The sequence below is a fragment of the Podarcis muralis genome, chromosome 13 (genome assembly GCF_964188315.1).
Source record: "Podarcis muralis chromosome 13, rPodMur119.hap1.1, whole genome shotgun sequence".
NCBI classification, from domain to species: Eukaryota; Metazoa; Chordata; class Lepidosauria; order Squamata; family Lacertidae; genus Podarcis; species Podarcis muralis.
This window is the reverse complement of record NC_135667.1, coordinates 34,607,667-34,625,319: the sequence shown is the minus strand read 5'-3', so window position 1 is coordinate 34,625,319 and position 17,653 is coordinate 34,607,667. Positions and strand designations below refer to the sequence as shown.

The window sequence follows — 17,653 nt, the reverse complement described above, 5'->3', positions numbered from 1 at the left end:
CACTCCCTTCTGTAACTATAGGCTAAAGCCCACCTTCAGGATCATACCGTGAACTGAATGTAAGTAAACTTCTTATTACATTTAAGAGAAGACTGTTGTGTCTTTATTCTCTTTTAGAAGGAACCAAGGGGGGTTACCAGGAATCCAAATCTGGACAAGCCAGATTGGATTGCTTAACTCAGAGGTCAGCAAACTTTTTCAGCAGGGGGCTGGTCCACTGTCCCTCAGACCATGTGGGGGGCTGGACTATATTTTGAAGAAGAAAAATGAACAAATTCCTATGCCCCACAAATAACCCAGAGATGCATTTTAAATAAAAGGACACATTCTACTCATGTAAAAGCACGCTGATTGTGGGACTGTCCGCAGGCCAAATTTAGAAGGCAATTGGGCCGGATCCGGCCCCCAGGCCTTAGTTTGCCTACCCATGGCTTAACTCAAGAGATTCTAATGAATCTACTAACTAGCTTTCTGCAATATACAGGGGAATGTACTCTGCTACTGACTCACTAGCGTGAGTGAGGAAGGATAATTTTAATCAATATATCCTCTCCTACTATCCACAACATTCCCACACAGCCTAGGCAAACAGTCCAGGGGAGGCAAAGAGGGAACTGGAGAATGGAGATATGGGCAGGTTGATAGTCCAGGCAAGTTGCGGAGGTCTGAGGGTTGGATTTGTCAATGGCTGTCAGTTTGTCAATGGCTGGTGTTGGAGAGGGCAGTTGGTAAGCTCTACAATTCTCTGATTTCTGTGAAATCAGCATCCATCTCTACATTGCACAGCAGGCGCTGTAACTTTCCAACGGTTTGACCTCAGCCCTGAAAACGCACTCTTCCATTGTCTCCCGAGACAGATGGATGCCAACAAAAATTACCAGTGGAGGCTGGTGCCCAGTTGGAAGATGGATGGCATGGAGGCTAACAGTCACAGGAGCAAAAGCCAGTGGCAGGCCAAGACAGAGACAGTAATAGGCAGAGCCAACTAATTCTGGCTTTGTCCTCCTCCTCCTCCCTGCTGAATTCTACAAAGGCAACACTGAGGCTGAAAAGACAACGCCAACTTGAATAAAATATTGGGGGGACCCAGGTAAGCCCTGCCCTGCGTAATCAATCACATGATGCAGTGCACACACACCATTTGAATGGCAATGTCCATCAACTTGGGGGGAGGCTCAAATATTTTATGGGGGGCCAAAGACACCTCAGCCCCTAAGAGTTGGCTCCTATGGCCAGCACCATCCACAGGACTGGTTGTAGTTAAGGAGGCAGGTAAGTGATATCTGACTGAGGGCCGACTGTGCTTGAGGGGACAGTACCTTTCAGGGATCGGACTCAAGAGGGTAAGATGGAGGAGGAATGGTGGAGATCACACACACTCCTTTCTCCTGACGCTGCAGGAGAAGAGGGAGGCAGCACTGGTTTACAGCAGGGGTTTGAGGGGTTTGAGGGAAGTCACAGCTCATAGTTAGACGAACAGAAGAGTTGGGAAGTGTTAGAAGGGGGCAGGGCAGCCAGATGACACATTGTCACTAGAGAGTTTTCTGACCCCCCTTCTCCCAGAACAGTGCAGGAACAAAGTTGTCAGAGACAGTTGACCACGAGTGGCCACCATAAGGGAAGATGCTGTTGGTATCTCAGGTTACAGACGCTTCAGGTTACAGAGTCCGCTAACCCAGAAATAGTACCTCGCGTTAAGAACTTTGCTTCAGGATGAGAACAGAAATCACGCGGTGGCAGCGGGAGGCCCCATTAGCTAAAGTGGTACCTCAGGTTAAGTACACTTTCAGGTTAAGAACGGACCTCAGGAACGAATTAAGTTCTTAACCCAAGGTACCACTGTATTAAGGCTTGTTGTGATCTTTTGTCTCTCGCTATTAGGATTGAATGAACTCATTAAAAAGGACTCTGCCTTGTTTTCTCTGCTCTTGCTGCAACCAGGGGAGGAATAGCTTTGCCGAAGCCTTGACAGAGCCTTGACGGTGCCCCATAGCTCAGTTGGTTAGAGCGTGGTGCCGATAATGCCAAGGTTTCAGGTTCCATCCCCCTATGGGACAGCTGCCTATTCCTGCACGGCAAGGGGTTGAACCAGATGATCCTCAGGGTCCCTTCCAACTCTACAATTCCACGATTCTATGATTTGCCCCAATGGGCCAACCTCCACTTAGGCGTTGCCTGCTGCCCCTTGCCAATCTGATGTGAGAACTTGAAGCCGCCCGCTTCAGTCTCTGGAAGAACCATGGTTTTACATCCAGCGCCAACTCAGCGGCTGGAGCAAACAGCTCCCATTAACCCAGGTGGATCCTTCCATCAGGCTGAATTATTGATGGCGACCATTAGACCGGTGCAGAGGAGGGGAGAAGACATCAGGGTTGCGGGAGGGAGGTGGCTGGGCCAAATGGGCACTGTCTCAGCGGCGGCCTGGAGCGAGAGGGGAAGCATTCAGAAAGCAGATGGATGCCAAGAGGAGACAGCTACATATTAATAAATCCAACCGCTGCCAGCAATGGGACATTGACAAGTTGCAACATGCGCAGTGTAGTGGTGAACTTAAACACTATTTTGTGATTTTTATTTCATTTTATTGGTTGGTAATTAATAATAATAATAATAATAATAATAATAATAATAATAATAATAATTTATTATTTATACCCCACCCATCTGGCTGGGTTTCCCCAGCCACTCTGGGCGGCTTCCAACAAAACACTAAAATACAATAACCTATTAAACATTAAAAGCTTCCCTAAACAGGGCTGCCTTCCGATGTCTTCTAAAAGTTTGGTAGTTGTTTTTCTCTTTGACATCTGGTGGGAGGGTGTTCCACAGGGTGGGTGCCACTACCGAGAAGGCCCTCTGCCTGGTTCCCTGTAACTTGGCTTCTCGCAGTGAGGGAACCGCCAGAAGGCTCTCGGCGCTGGACCTTCTAATAAAGATTTTGCCTGACCATGAATCATTTCTTCTTCTTCTTCTTCTTCTTCTTCTTCTTCTTCTTCTTCTTCTTCTTCTTCTTCTCCTCCTCCTCCTCCTCCTCCTCCTCCTCCTCCTCCTCCTCCTCCTCCTCCAACGCAATTCCCTTTGCTCCCTCTTTTACCATGTTGATCTCACACAGGGAAAACCCGAGAATTATTTCTTCACTGAAGTTTACCATTGCCTTTTTATTTGTCTTCTTCTTTTAAGGGAAGGGGACTCTGCAGCACTGGGACCCGAGCCAAAGGCTCTGATCTTGCAACCCAACAACGGAAACAGACCGGCGGAGCAGCGCAGATGCGCAAGGGTGTCGCAAGGTCAGGCTTCTGCACGGTAACATAAAACAGCAGCGCATGTGTTTATGCCCACAAACCACCCACAGGCAGCTTAGCGGAGCTAAACACATATGCACAGTGTGGTAGTTTTCAACGAGGTAGACAAACCGTAAATCTGCCTGCTGTAAGCCTTCTTCCCTCCCGTCTCCCCAAACGGAGATCCCAGATGAGAGAGGAAATGTCTCCACTCTGCAACGTCCTGGAATATGAGGTTGGGGGGTGGATAGGAAGGAATGTGTCCCCCAGAATGCAAACCAGACAGGCCCAGCAATGCCTCTGAAGCTGCGCACGTGGGTGACTCCATGCAGTCACTTCACCACCACCCCAAGGCAAGAGGCTTCTGCAAACCCACTCCAGGAAAACCCCTCCCGCAGGAGTTTGTTTCTAAGTGTGCATTTCATTTGCTGGATTAGGGCATAAGGAGGCAACTGTAGCTACCTGAAGGATCATCTCCACCCTCATTGTTCAGCCCAGGCACTGAAATCCAGCTCTTAGGGCCTTCTGGTGGTTCCCTCACTGCCAGAAAAGAGGTTACAGGGAACAAGGCAGAGGGCCTTCTCGGTAGTGGCACCCTCCCATCAGATGTCAAGGAGATAAAGAACTACACAACTTTCAGAAGACATCTGAAGGCAGCCCTGTATCGGGAAGTTTGTAATGTTTGTTGTTTTCTTGTGTTTTTATATGAACTAGAAGTTTGCTTATAATAATAATTTATTACCCTGCCTATTTGACTGGGTTGCTCCAGCCTCTCTGGGCAGCTTCCAACAGAATCTAATAGAACACAGTGAAACAGCAGACATTAAAAACATCCCTATACAGCGCTGCCTTCAGATTTCTTCTAAAAGTTTTGTAGTTCTTTATCTCCTTGACATCTGACGGGAGGGCCTTCCACAGGGAGGGTGCTACTGCCGAAAAAGCTTTTGGCCTGGTTCCCTGTAACTTCACTTCTTGCTTGTTGGTCTGCAAACAGGAACAGAAAACAGGCAAGCAAATATGTTTTGTATCTGCTGCTGCCTTTTGTTGTTCACCCCAGTCCACAATTTCTTTGTCATTACAGGGGTACCTCGGAAGTCCATTCAACTTCCAAAACATTCGGAAACCAAGGCACTGCTTCCGATTGGCTGCAGGAAGCTCCTGCAGCCAATCGGAAGCTGCAGAAGTCATGTCGGACGTTTGGGTTCCAAAGAACATTTGCAAACCGGAACACTCACTTCCCGGTTTGTGGTGTTCAGGAGCCAAAACGTTTGACTCGCAAGGCGTTCGGGATCCAAGGTATGACTGTATATTTGTCAGGATGCAAACAATATGTTATTAATGATATTCCCCACCCCAAGGCCCCTTGTAATGGATGGTGTAGAAGGAAGTAACGATAACCGAAGTAATTACATTATTAAATCTGGTTCAGAGAGAAAAGGGAGCCAAATAGCATTGTTCTGGGGGAAGCTGAAGTGCAGCAGAACAGAAACAGTGCTGTGTGTGGCAGAGTGGAAAATAATGTCTTTTTACATCCCTATCTGTACCAGAATCCTGCAGTCGCACATTTTTTACGCTCCAGACTTTCTTGTCGTTTGTTCTATACTGGTTTTGCTGACACCCTGTACCGTGATGTATAAAACTATTGACTTGAAGGAGGTCTTGCAGGAGACCAAGTCCAACTCCCGGCAGGAAAGCTAAAGCTAAAGAATGCCCAAGAGGTGGCTGTCTGGCCTTAGCTGGAAGGTCTGCAGCAAAGAGGTTCCCGCCACCCAGCAAATAATTGATTCTAAGTTTGAACTGCTCTTACCATTAAGGCATTTCTCCTTATGTTCCGCTTAAACCCATCCTCTTGTAATTTGAAGCCTATTAGATCTACTACCTGCCCCGCCCCCTTAGCTGTGATGGCGAAACTGACATGTTTATTATCAGAGAAAAATAATTGCCAACATTTACTAAAGATTGGAAAATAGGAGTGTCCTACCGTACTCTCCAGGGACATGGGTGGTGCTGTGGGTTAAACCACAGAGCCTAGGGCTTGCCGATCAGAAGGTCGGCAGTTCAAATCCCCACAACGGGGTGAGCTCCCGTTGCTCGGTCCCTGCTCATGCCAACCTAGCAGTTCGAAAGCACAAAGTGCAAGTAGATAAATAGGTACCACTCCGGTGGGAAGGTAAACAGCATTTCCGTGCACTGCTCTGGTTCACCAGAAGCAGCTGAGTCATGCTGGCCATATGACCCGGAAGCTGTACGCCAGCTCCCTCAGCCAGTAAAGCGAGATGAGCGCCGCAACCCCAGAATCGTCTGCGACTGGACCTAATGGTCAGGGGTCCCTTTACCTTTACCTTAACCTTTACCTTTACCATACCCTCCAAAATTTCTCTGAGGAAAATAGGGGCATTCTAAGGAAAAGCGGGACATTCCAGGGTCAAATCAGAAACCAGGACGGCTTCTGTAAACCCGGGACTGTCCCTAGAATATAGGGACACTTGGAGGGTCTGCCATCCCTGTCGTACTGAATTGGGAGGTGCGAATGAACAAACTTCTCCCCCTTTCCTACTGGTAGTTGCAACACAGGAAAACAGGCTGGAGGTATGCCTAAGCACTCCCAAATACATCTCAGATGCCACTGAGGGCCTAGTTTGGTGCTCGGAGGACTGACTCATCTAGAAGAAGGCTTTTTTTGTCTCTCACAGCTGTGTGCTTATTCTTCTTTATTGATTTGCCCTATCCAGAGTGTCCGCTTTCAGCCAAAATCCCCCAGGGGACCTGCTGCCCTCTTGGCTTTGCATGCACTTCTGCCAGCACATGCCTGCAAATCATGTACATATAGATAGGTAGGTAGGTAGATAGGTAGATAGATAGATATAATGAATCTGGTAGCATGCAAGATGCAGGTGAACCAATCAGCCCTGGGCCAAGACTCCTCACAAGGCCCAGAGCCTTGAGAGCACCTTGGGCAGTAATGAAAGTTTTCAGGCTTGCTTCCTTTTTCTGAAAAGCAGCATAGTAGCTTTCCTTCCTTCCTTCCTTCCTTCCTTCCTTCCTTCCTTCCTTCCTTCCTTCCTTCTTGCCCTGCCAAATGCCAATGCAGCAAGTCTTCCAAGGTCAGAATATCAGCCTGGTATTTGATACCCAGCCTCTCTGCTGCCATTCTCTGCTGAGGTTAAGTAGCAGCCATTGATTTTGCATGGGAATGTTATTTTTAGTTTATTTTTAACCAGTGCTGTGTGGAGCAGAACCAGACCTTTGTGTCGCTCCCCTGCTAGGGGCACTTGGTGCTTTCGAGGGCTTAGGAGCTCCTGTCTCTCTTGTCCAGAGACACCCTGGAATCACAGACCCTCCAAGTGTCCCCCTATTTTCCAGGGACAGTCCCAGATTTACAGAAGCCATCCCAGTTTCTGATTTGATCCTGGAATGTTCCACTTTTCCTTAGGGTGTCCCTATTTTTATTGGAGAAATGTCGGAGGGTATGGAGTTATGTGACCCCCGAGCCAACAAGATACAACCTTTAGAAGGCAGCACTATATAGGGAAAGTTATATTTAATATTTTATGTTTTATTATGTTTTTATATATGTTGGAAGCCACCCAGAGTGGCTGGGGCAGCCCAGTCAGATGGGCAGGGTATTATTATTATTATTATTATTATTATTATTATTATTATTATTATTAACAGCACATCCCTATTTTCATTGGAGAAACGTTGGAGGGTATGCAATCTGCATGCAGTGTTTAAAGAGAAGCTACTGCCAGCAGCAAAATCTCATTCTGTGAAATGCCATCTGAGATGTTAATGTAGAAATATTTGCATCTTAAAGCTGCCGCTTGCTGCCGAGTCCCCTTTACTCTCGACCTTAAAAAAGGAAATCTGAGCAAGTGGTACAGCAGTTCAGGGCTCTAATCAAAGATATTGTTCCTTCCACAAAAGGCTGTCGACTGGCGAACAGCTGTAGCTCAATAGCAGAGCATTTGATTTGCATGCAAACGAGCCCATGTCCAATTCCCAACATCTCCGCCACTGAGGTGTACCTAGGGGTTGGTGAAACCAGCCCCCAGTGGGGCGCGGGCCTAGAGTAAGGGAACACCCCTCTCAAAAAAACACCTATCAAACTATGGAGTGTATGACATATACAGTGGTACCTTGGGTTACGGACACTTCAGGTTATAGACGCTTCAGGTTACAGACTCCGCTAACCCAGAAATAGTACCTTGGGTTAAGAACTTTGCTTCAGGATGAGAACAGAAATCGGGTGGTGGCAGCACGGCGGCAGCAGGAGGCCCCATTAGCTAAAGTGGTACCTCAGGTTAAGAACAGTTTCAGGTTAAGAACAAATTAAGTTCTTAACCAGAGGTACCACTGTGTATGTGTGGAAATGTGTCACAGTGAGGTCAAGCACAGGAGAAGCTTCCCGTTAGTGGCATAGCGTGTGTTGGAAGTGCCCGGGACAAGGATTGTGCCCCCAGACCTCCTTGTGGGCATTGCACAGGAGGCAACAGGCAGACTTCGCTGTGCCCCATGGCAGCCGCTCCTCACGGAGATCGCCTGCAGGCTGCCATGTTTGCCCTCTCAGCTCGGCAAGCTCCCTGGTGCTCCTTGGTGGGCTTGGCAGCAGGCCTAGGAGGAGGGTTAAACCACAGCGCCTAGGACTTGTCGACCAGAAGGTTGGCGGTTCGAATCCCCACGACGGGGTGAGCTCCTGTTGCTCGGTCTCTGCTCCTGCCAACCTAGCAATTCAAAAGCACGCCAAAGTGCAAGTAGATAAATAGATACTGTTCCAGCGGGAAGGTAAACGGCATTTCCGTGCGCTGCTCTGGTTCATCAGAAGCGGCTTAGTCATGCTGGCCACATGACCTGGAAGCTCCCTTGGCCAATAACGCAAGAGGAGCGCCGCAACCCCAGTCAGCCACGACTGGACCTAATGGTCAGGGGTCCCTTTACCTTTATCCTTTTTATTATGTTTTTATTATTGGTGTTCTGTCATGTGTTTTTAATGTTGTACACAACCCTGGGATCTTTTGATAAAGGGTGGTATATAAATTGAATAAAGAAAGAAAATAATAATTCGTGGAATTTCCTGTGTCTGCCTCTTGATCGCCCTTTAGGGGCGATGATTTTAAGCAACGAGGTCATGCACACTTTTCAGGGATGGGCAAAGGATGCTCATGTGTTACTTACTGTCCAGGCATGGTTCACAGACGGTTTGGTTCATCCCGCAGGGCTGGGCAACACCTTCCCCGACATTACAGGCTTTGCAGCATTCTCCACTGGCGGTGTACTTCTCGGTGGGGCAGGTCTCCTTGGCCCACGCAGAGCCCTGTGGCAAGAGGCAAGCAGAAGGTGTGTGTTACTCGCTTCCTGAAATGGGATGCATGAACACAGAGACAGTGTGGTGCAGTGGTTAGAGTGTCAGGCTCCAAACAGAATATTAAAAACATGATAAAACATCAAACATTAAAAGCTTCTCTAAACAGGGCTGCCTTCAGATATCTTCTAAAAGTCAGGTAGTTATTTATTTCCTTGACATCTGATGGGAGGGCATTCCACAGGCTGGGTGCCACAACCGAGAAGGCACCCTCTGCCTGGTTCCCTGTAGCTTCACTTCTTGCAGTGAGGGAACCTCCAGAAGGCCCTCGGAGCTGGACCTCAGTGTCCAGACTGGATTATGGGAGTGGAGATGCTCCTTCAGGTATATTGGGCCGAGGCCATTTAGGGCTTTAAAGATCAGCACCAACACTTTGAATTGTGCTCGGAAATGTACTAGGAGTCAATGTAGGTCTTTCAGGACTGGTGTTATATGGCAGGAAACTCCCCGCCCATTCCCCTCACAGAGCTACATTTCTCAGAGTGCCCTTGCAAGAGCGATTGACAGCCACTCCAGGAAAACCACTTTCAGGAAAACTAAACTCGTCAGATTTGGCCAGGTTTACCAACAAGTATAGAATTCAGCAAGCTTTTATTGCCTTTGGATTTGTCAGTGATACTTAAGGATTTAGCTTTGTAAGTATCTAGACTTTTAAAAAAATAAGCATGTGAACATTTTCAAGCCTTAAATACTTCATAGAATCCTAGAGTTGGAAGGGAAGCCAAGGATCAAATAGTCCAACTCTCTACTTGATGCCTAACAAAATTATTTTAGCTGGACTTGCAAGGGATGGTCCACAAAGTCAAAAGGATTGAAACTGAATAGGCCAAGGTAAGCCTTGCAAGTCTACAGACAAGGCAGCCCTGTCTACTCTGAAGTAAGTGCTATTGAATTCAATTGGTAAGTGAAGGGGGGGGGGGGAGACTGCAGCCTAAGAGAAAGATTTATGCCCCATCTCCCAAGCAATTTGTCTCGTCATAAAGCCAGACGATGCTGCTAATAGATTTACTGACTGCAGACCTGCTTCCCCACAATTCTTCCGGAGAAGCGCATAACGTCAGAAGGGACATTATCTTCCCAGGAATCCAGAGGCCCAATAATTGAAAATGTATACTTTAAAGTGCTTTATAATCTGGTGCTGGGAGGATTTAGATGCATCTTCTGCCTCTCGGGAGTAGCAGTTAGCTTACGAATAAATATTACCCTTTTCCAAGCAAGGCAGTAATATGTCCAAGGAGCTGTGTGGTTAGGCAGGCAACCTCTAGGGCGGAGCAGAGGTAAAGTCTGCAGCAGAGCTGAGTTAATTCTTTCGGGAGAAGAGCAGGTGCTTTAAAGCTTAGTTATATATTGGCTTGCTGCCTTTTTCGGAGCGCAGCGGCTTGTCAGGCCAGGGTCTCACTCTTAGAACTCCATGACCTCCAACATGCCATTGATCAAAATCGGGGTGCCCGTTTTTCCGGTCCCGAACTCTCGTGGGGGCCAGCTGATTGGCATAAAAGTTTGAGATAAAAAAAACCCTCTAGCATCTTTGGGTTCAGTAAAGATAAAGGTAAAGGGACCCCTGACCATTAGGTCCAGTTGCGGACGACTCTGGGGTTGTGGTGCTCATCTCGCTTTATCGGCTGAGGGAGCCGGCGTACAGCTTCCAGGTCATGTGGCCAGCATGGCGAACCAGAGAAGCGCACAGAAACACCGTTTACCTTCCCACCGGAGCAGTACCTATTTATCTACTTGTACTTGACATACTTTTGAGTTGCTAGGTGGGCAGGAGCAGGGACTGAGCAACGGGAGCTCACCCCGTCACGGGGATTCAAACCGCCGACCTTCTGATCAGCAAGCCCTAGGCTCTGTGGTTTAACCCACAGAGCCACCCGCTTCCCTCTTGGGTTCAGTACTCAAGGTGCAAACCAGCTGACTCGTGCCGGAGCGCTGGACCAAAAAAGCAGGACATCCCAGGATCCAGTCAGAAGTCAGGATGGGTGTTTTGGGCTCGGGGAGGACGGGACTAAGAGTTACTTAAGTATTTCTTTATCCGGCAGCTTGCTAAGAGGAATCTCACGGCACAGCAAAGTCCCTCTGCACACTAACAATTTGGGAAATGGCTACAGTAAGCACTGTATCCAGCTAGGCAGGTGGGAAACAGGAATTTCAGGTGGGATGGAATTAGCTAATAATTGGCCTTGTTTTGAAGCTGAGTGTTCATCCAGGCTTCCTTTTACCCTGTCCTTTGCAGGCACAGATCTGCACTTTAAAGCTATGTGTCTGACAGGTTTGTTTTTTTGTTCCGGCTCTTTCTCCGGGAAAAGCTGCGCTCTACCACTAAACCAGTGCGAATGGCAATCTGCAGGAAATCTGACTGCCATTTGCTCCAATTCAGTGGCAAAATGTGGGTTTTCCTGGGGAAAGCACCAGGATTCTTTTACAAAACCGCTCAGGTACAGAACTTTAAAACTTGGAAATGTGCACAAAAGGAAGTCTGGACGAGCCCTGACAGCCAATTGATTTCTCAAGCTACATTATTCCTTGCTAACTGTATGCCCCATTATACACATTGATCTGATTCAGTAGTAGTCCTGAAAAAGGAGCAGCCAGCATGCTGTTGAGGCTAGATAAACATGGAGTAGCGGTAATGGCAGACCTGTTCCCTCTTTGGTCAATAAAAGCAGGGGCACTAGGCTACAGTCCCTGCCCAGGCTCAGCTCCTCTGTTGGAGCTCTCCAGTGCTTCCTTTCTAAGTTTATGCCTGCTTGGAAGTCATCTCGTTTGACCCTGGCGTTCTGCTCCTAAGCTCAGGTGTGTTGATACAGAAAGGTGTTTTATTCTGAGTCTGACAGTATAGTCTAATGCAGTCATCCCCAAGTCAGTGCCCTCTAGATATTTGGACTACAACAGCCATCAGCCCCAGACAGCACAGCTAATGGTCAGGGGAGCTGGGAGTTGTAGTCCAGCTACATCAAGGGTAGGCTAGTCTACTCTGTCAAAAGCTTTCTCAAGGTTTCAGGCGGGGGTTTCTTCCAGCACTGTTACTTAAGGAAGAACCCTTCTAACTGGAAGTACTAGGGGATGAACCATAGAACTTCTGCAGGCAAAGTGTGTGCTCTACCACTGACCCATGACTTCTCTTCAAAATATACAGCCTACAAAACACAGATGGATGGTCAATTTGACCATGCTTGATCAACTAAGGACCAGCGAGGTAAGGGGTCATTTTGTGCCCAGGGTGGTCCTGAAGCAGGATTTTCAGGCTTCTCCACCAAGGTGTGTGGGGTGTGGAGACTGGACCAGGCTGCTGTTGCTCAGCAATGAGGGAGTGAACACTCTGCATATGCTCACCACCAACTCTGTTCTCTGTCCTTTATTTGTTTTGATACTTTTTTTGTTAATTCTATCTTGACTTCTATGAAATGATCCTGTTTGCCATCTTGGATCTCTTTATGAGAAAAGGCCAATGAGATCAAGGGTGGGTAGGCTACTGTCCTCCAGATCCTGTTGGACTACAGCTAGGGGCTGGAGAGGAATTCAGTTCAGTCCACATTAAAAGGCAAACCTGCTTGGTTTGCACTGTCCAAAACAATGGGCAAACCAAGACACATCCATCTTTCAAAACGCACACTTTTTCCGAATTTTGCAATCTAACCGAGTAATAGCCACAAAAATGCAGATATTGAGGGGAAGGAAATGTGCATCAAAAGGCATATAAGTGAAAATAACATACAGACATGCGTTGTTATTGTTTTAAGGAAAGACAGCTGTGCAAACATGTGTCTATTAGGCAAAATTGCACACAAGCTTGTATTTTATCAGAAATTTGCCTTAAAATGCTGAAGAATTTTCACAAGGACTTAAGTGGGGGTGGGGGAATCACAAACTGACCATGGAAATGTGGGGAGCTGGATTTATGACTGGAAAAGATGAGAAACTGCAAGAAACCAGAACTGGTGGATTCACCCATCCCTAAGCACAACTCCCATGATCCCTGACCATTGGCCACAATGGCTGGAGCCGATGGGATCTGGAGTACAACAACAATTGGATGGCACCAGGTTCTCTCTCTCTCAGATCGGGGGGGGGGGGGGGGGGAGAGATCTCCACCTGTCAAATAACAATAAAAATTAAAGGATTGCCTCAATGCTTTCCAGGGTTGGACTCTCACATTGAAAATAGGTTCCAGTGCTCCCCGCTGGCAGAAATTAAGTCCTAGAAGTGCAACAGGCTGTGTAAATAAAGGAAGGTCTTCTTAAGCAAGGAAGGTAAAAAGTGAGTAAGCATTGCCTCTTCAGTCTCTCTCTCTCTCTCTCTCTCTCTCTCTCTCTCTCTCTCACACACACACACACACACACACAAAATCCACTTCTCAACAGCGTGTAAAAAAAAATGTAACATCCATTTCACCACCAGCTTTTTTTTGGAGCAGGATTGCATCCTGCCCCACACTTCAGCTTTGGGTTTCCCCTCAGTGTCCAGGACCTCCCTTCCCCACAGATTATCACTCTCGGGGGAGGACACATGTTCTGCATTAGGCCCATCCAAATGTGCTTGCTATTAACACGACTCCTGTTGACAAAGCCGTAGGTATTAACCCCATAAAGCATTCTGACAGGTGGAACAAAACGAGGAGAGAGAGGGGAGAGACACCTTCGCCAAGCTTTTAATTGCTTTCTAAGTCGGGCTCATGTTTGGACCAGTGGGGTTTCCTCCTCCTCCTCCTCCTTTGCAAAGAAATACAATGAACTGAGAAGAGAAACCTTTCATTCTACAATTCGAGGTGGTTATATGGAGGGGAGGGGGGGTTAGGCCAACAGGGCTGGCCCAAAATATTTTGCCGCCTGAGGCAGAAAAGCAGGTGGTGCCCCTGCCATCCTGCTACCTCTATATCATGGTATAAAATGTATCCGAGGCCAGTCAAGCTATTGTGGCACCTGAGGCAGAAAACCCCCACAAAGCAGCTTTCCCCACCCAGGCAGTAAAAAATGCAATAATCTAAGTGTGAGCTCACACAGAGGAGCCCCAACCTGACTCTGTTTCCTCAAAGAGGAACCTGGTTGATTTAAAGTGCTATTGACTTCCAATAAGGTAATCATGTTTAAGAGTAGGATCTTTTCACTCCCTAACTAGTTAGTTAGTTAGTTAGTTAGTTAGTTAGTTAGTTAGTTAGTTAGTTAGTTAATTTCCTGAATTTTCTATACGGCTCAATTGTAAAACAACAACCCTCAACACACTTTACAAAATGAATAAAACAATTAAATGATTGGGGGTTTAAAATAAAAAAGACAAGATTTTTTTTAAAAAAAAGAATGGGAAATGTTTATAATGTATATACAAAATTATTTCAAACAGGTCAAAACATTAGCAGGTTTCTAAACACACTTATAATGTAACAGAAAGTACAGATAGCTTAGGAAGATGAAAAATTGGAGAAATATTGATATGCAGTTGAAAACAGAATTAAGAGGACCCATGGATGGGATGGAGGGAGGGGAGAGTCAGGAGATTCAGAGCAATCTCGATATGTGGATTTTGTATGATCTTTTGATGTATGTTTGTTTTCTTCTTTCTTTTCTTTCTTTTTGAAAATCAAATAATAATTTTAATAATATATTACTAATATATTAATTAATATCAATAATTATATAAATAATATATAATTAATAATGATGATTTTAATAAGAACAATAAAAAATCAGCTTTAAAATGATTTAAAAATATTAATAACTATAAACTGAAAACCCAATTAAAACACATGTCAAGACCCTACATGTCTGGTTGACCTAAACAAAAATGTTTTCAGCAGGCGCCAAAAAGGGTATAGCGAAGGGACTTGCCTGGTGTCAAGTGGCAGGGAGTTCCCAAGTGCAGCTGCTGCCACACTAAATTATTGATTTCTTACTCATGCAGGATGAGTATTAGGTGGCAGCTGTAACAGTGCCAGCTCCGTAGATTAAAGTGGTCAAGTGGGCATATTTGAGGCAAGGCGATCTTGCAGGTTAAATGGTCCCAAGCTGCTACAGGCCTTAGATGCTAATGGCCACACCTTGAACTTGATCTGATTGTTTTCAGTGCCAGAACTCCGTCTTAGAATCAGAGAATCATAGAGTTGGAAGAGACCACAAGGGCCATCGAGTCCAACCCCCTGCCAAGCAGGAAACACCATCAGAGCACTCCTGACATATGGTTGTCAAGCCTCTGCTTGAAGACCTCCAAAGAAGGAGACTCCACCACACTCCTTGGCAGCAAATTCCACTGTCGAACAGCTCTTACTGTCAGGAAGTTCTTCCTAATGTTTAGGTGGAATCTTCTTTCTTGTAGTTTGGATCCATTGCTCCGTGTCCGCTTCTCTGGAGCAGCAGAAAACAACCTTTCTCCCTCCTCTATGTGACATCCTTTTATATATTTGAACATGGCTATCATATCACCCCTTAACCTCCTCTTCTCCAGGCTAAACATGCCCAGCTCCCTTAGCCGTTCCTCATAAGGCATCGTTTCCAGGCCTTTGACCATTTTGGTTGCCCTCCTCTGGACACGTTCCAGTTTGTCAGTGTCCTTCTTGAACTGTGGTGCCCAGAACTGGACACAGTACTCCAGGTGAGGTCTGACCAGAGCAGAATACAGTGGCACTATTACTTCCCTTGATCTAGATGCTATACTCCTATTGATGCAGCCCAGAATTGCATTGGCTTTTTTAGCTGCCGCGTCACACTGTTGGCTCATGTCAAGTTTGTGGTCAACCAAGACTCCTAGATCCTTTTCACATGTACTGCTCTCAAGCCTTGAAAGCTGTGAATGTCAACGTGCTTCTCAGCCCACCCCTAAGTACCCACAGCCAGGGCCAACACATGAATGGGGGAAGAGGGAGCAGTCACTGGGTTTTAGACTTCAAGCTTGGTCCTTCTCATTTCAGAAATGAAGGTTGCATGATAAACACACTTTGCTGGGTGGGAGTGAATCTCACAAACTCAGTGGGACTTGCTTCTGAGTAAGCATGTGGTAACTCTATGGGAGGTGTGGGTGGGAATTGTTATTTTGTTGGTTTTGTTTTAATTATTGATTTGTGCTTTTACCTGGTATTTTTTTTATCTTGTGAACCACCCGGAGATCTTGTGATGAAGGGGCGGTATAAGAAGCTACCATATAAATAAAAATAAAGTAAACTGTATACTTAACTCGCCGTCTCATGCACGCACAGGTTTGTACCTAGCAAAGTTATACTCAGAGGAGACCCAACGAAATTAATGGACCTAAGTTATTCACCTCCATTGTCTGCAATGGGTCTACTCTGAGAAGGGCTAAGATTTAGCTGCAACCCACACCCTCCCTGTTTGGAATTTACATTTAATTGTCAAAACCCAAATCCGCTCCTGCGACTGCACTGCCAGCTATCTCTCAGGGAATATAGGCAAATTTCCTCTATGAATGTTGCAGGTTAACTTCTAAATGTTTCACTTTCCACCCGACGATCAAAGCAGGCCCAGGTGCCTTTTCAGCCTGTCTGAGATGATATGTGTGGACAGAGAGGTAGACAGATGAAAGGGAGAGAGGAAGGGACATTTGTAGAAGGACCTGGGATGTGCACCTCCTTTGAACGGAAAATAAAAGGGAGTTGGGGAATGGAAAGGCTTGGCTGCAGTTTAAACCAAAAATGTCTACATGAAGACTCCTGTATAAGCACTTTAGTAATCCGCAGCAGAGTGCATTCCTCCCCCAGAGTTTTAATGCGCACGGCAATAATACTTGGCATGTGTATATACTTAACAGAGTGCTAAAAGCACTTTGCAGACATTACCTGATGTAATGTGCTTTCAACGCTCGCTTACATAATTTTCTGCAGTGGTACGACAACCCTGTAGTGCAGGCCAGCCTGATCACACAGCCATATCGCAGATGGGGAGCTGAAACTCAGAGGGAATTGATGAAGGCCACTGGGTGGATCTTTGACAGAGGCGAGAATCAAGTAGCAGACTACCCAATCCTTAGGTCAGGGAGCCTGCAGTCATGGCTGCTCAGAAGTAAACCTGGCCAGGTTCAGTGGGAGCTACACCCAGAGGAGGAATGGATAACCAGGGTTAGGCTGGGGTGTGGGGGGCAAATGCCTCCCTTTCCGACCCCTGAGACCGGGGTAGGCAACCTAAAGCCTGGGGGCTGGATGCTGCCTAATCTCCTTCTCAATCCAGCCCTCAGATGGTCCAGGAATCAGCATGTTTTTACATGAGTAGAATGTGTTCTTTTATTTAAAATGCATCTCTGGGTTATTTGTGGGGCATAGGAATTCGTTCATTTTTTCCCTTCAAAATATAGTCTGGCCCACCACATGGTCTGAGGGACGGTGGACCGGCCCACGGCTGAAAAAGGTTGCTGACCCCTTCCTGAGACTCTTGCCATTGCACCCCTCTCTTCATCCCTGTTCCACATCTGCTTTTGCCTGGCTGGAAGTGTAATAAGATGGAAGACAGAGTCATGTGTGTGTGTGTTTGTGCATATGTACACCTCTGACTCAATTGTTGCCTACTGTACAGGGCTCCGAATCACATCTGCTGCCCCGCCCACCTTTTGCCTCTGGCCCCGCCCACAGCTGGGCACAGGAGGCCTTTGTGAGGTTGCTCAGTATGCAGTCTGGTCCTTGGGTTAAAACGGGTTTCCATCCACTTGCCACAGCATGTAGAATTGCAGCCTAAACTCCCTCTTAACATGACTTACAGTCAAACCTCAGCTGTCGAACGTAATCCGTTCTGGAAGCCTGTTTGGCTTCCGAAACATTTGACAACCGTGGCACGGCTTCCGATTGGTTGCAAGAGCTTCTTGCACTCAAGCGGAAGCCGTGTCGGATGTTCGGCTTCTGAAAAACATTCGAAAATCAGAGCGTTTACTTTCGGGTCTCCGGCGTTTGGGAGCTGAATCATTTGAAAACCGAACCGTTCAGGAGCCAAGGTTTGACTGTATTTCTGAACAAATATGCTCTACGGTGCACCAGCTCTCGCAGCTTCGAGGCAATTGGAAATATTTTTGAACATAAATG

The 17,653-nt window shown here is 46.7% G+C and overlaps 1 protein-coding gene across 1 annotated transcript in view; it reads right to left on the bottom strand.

The window, feature by feature from the left end:
- Positions 1 to 17,653, bottom strand: part of NGFR (nerve growth factor receptor) — a 60,429-nt gene that overhangs the window by 28,913 nt on the left and 13,863 nt on the right. The window contains exon 2 of the mRNA XM_028702292.2: positions 8,457 to 8,595. Within this exon, the coding sequence (XP_028558125.2) occupies positions 8,457 to 8,595 (139 nt within the window). The remainder of the gene's footprint in view (positions 1 to 8,456; positions 8,596 to 17,653) is intronic.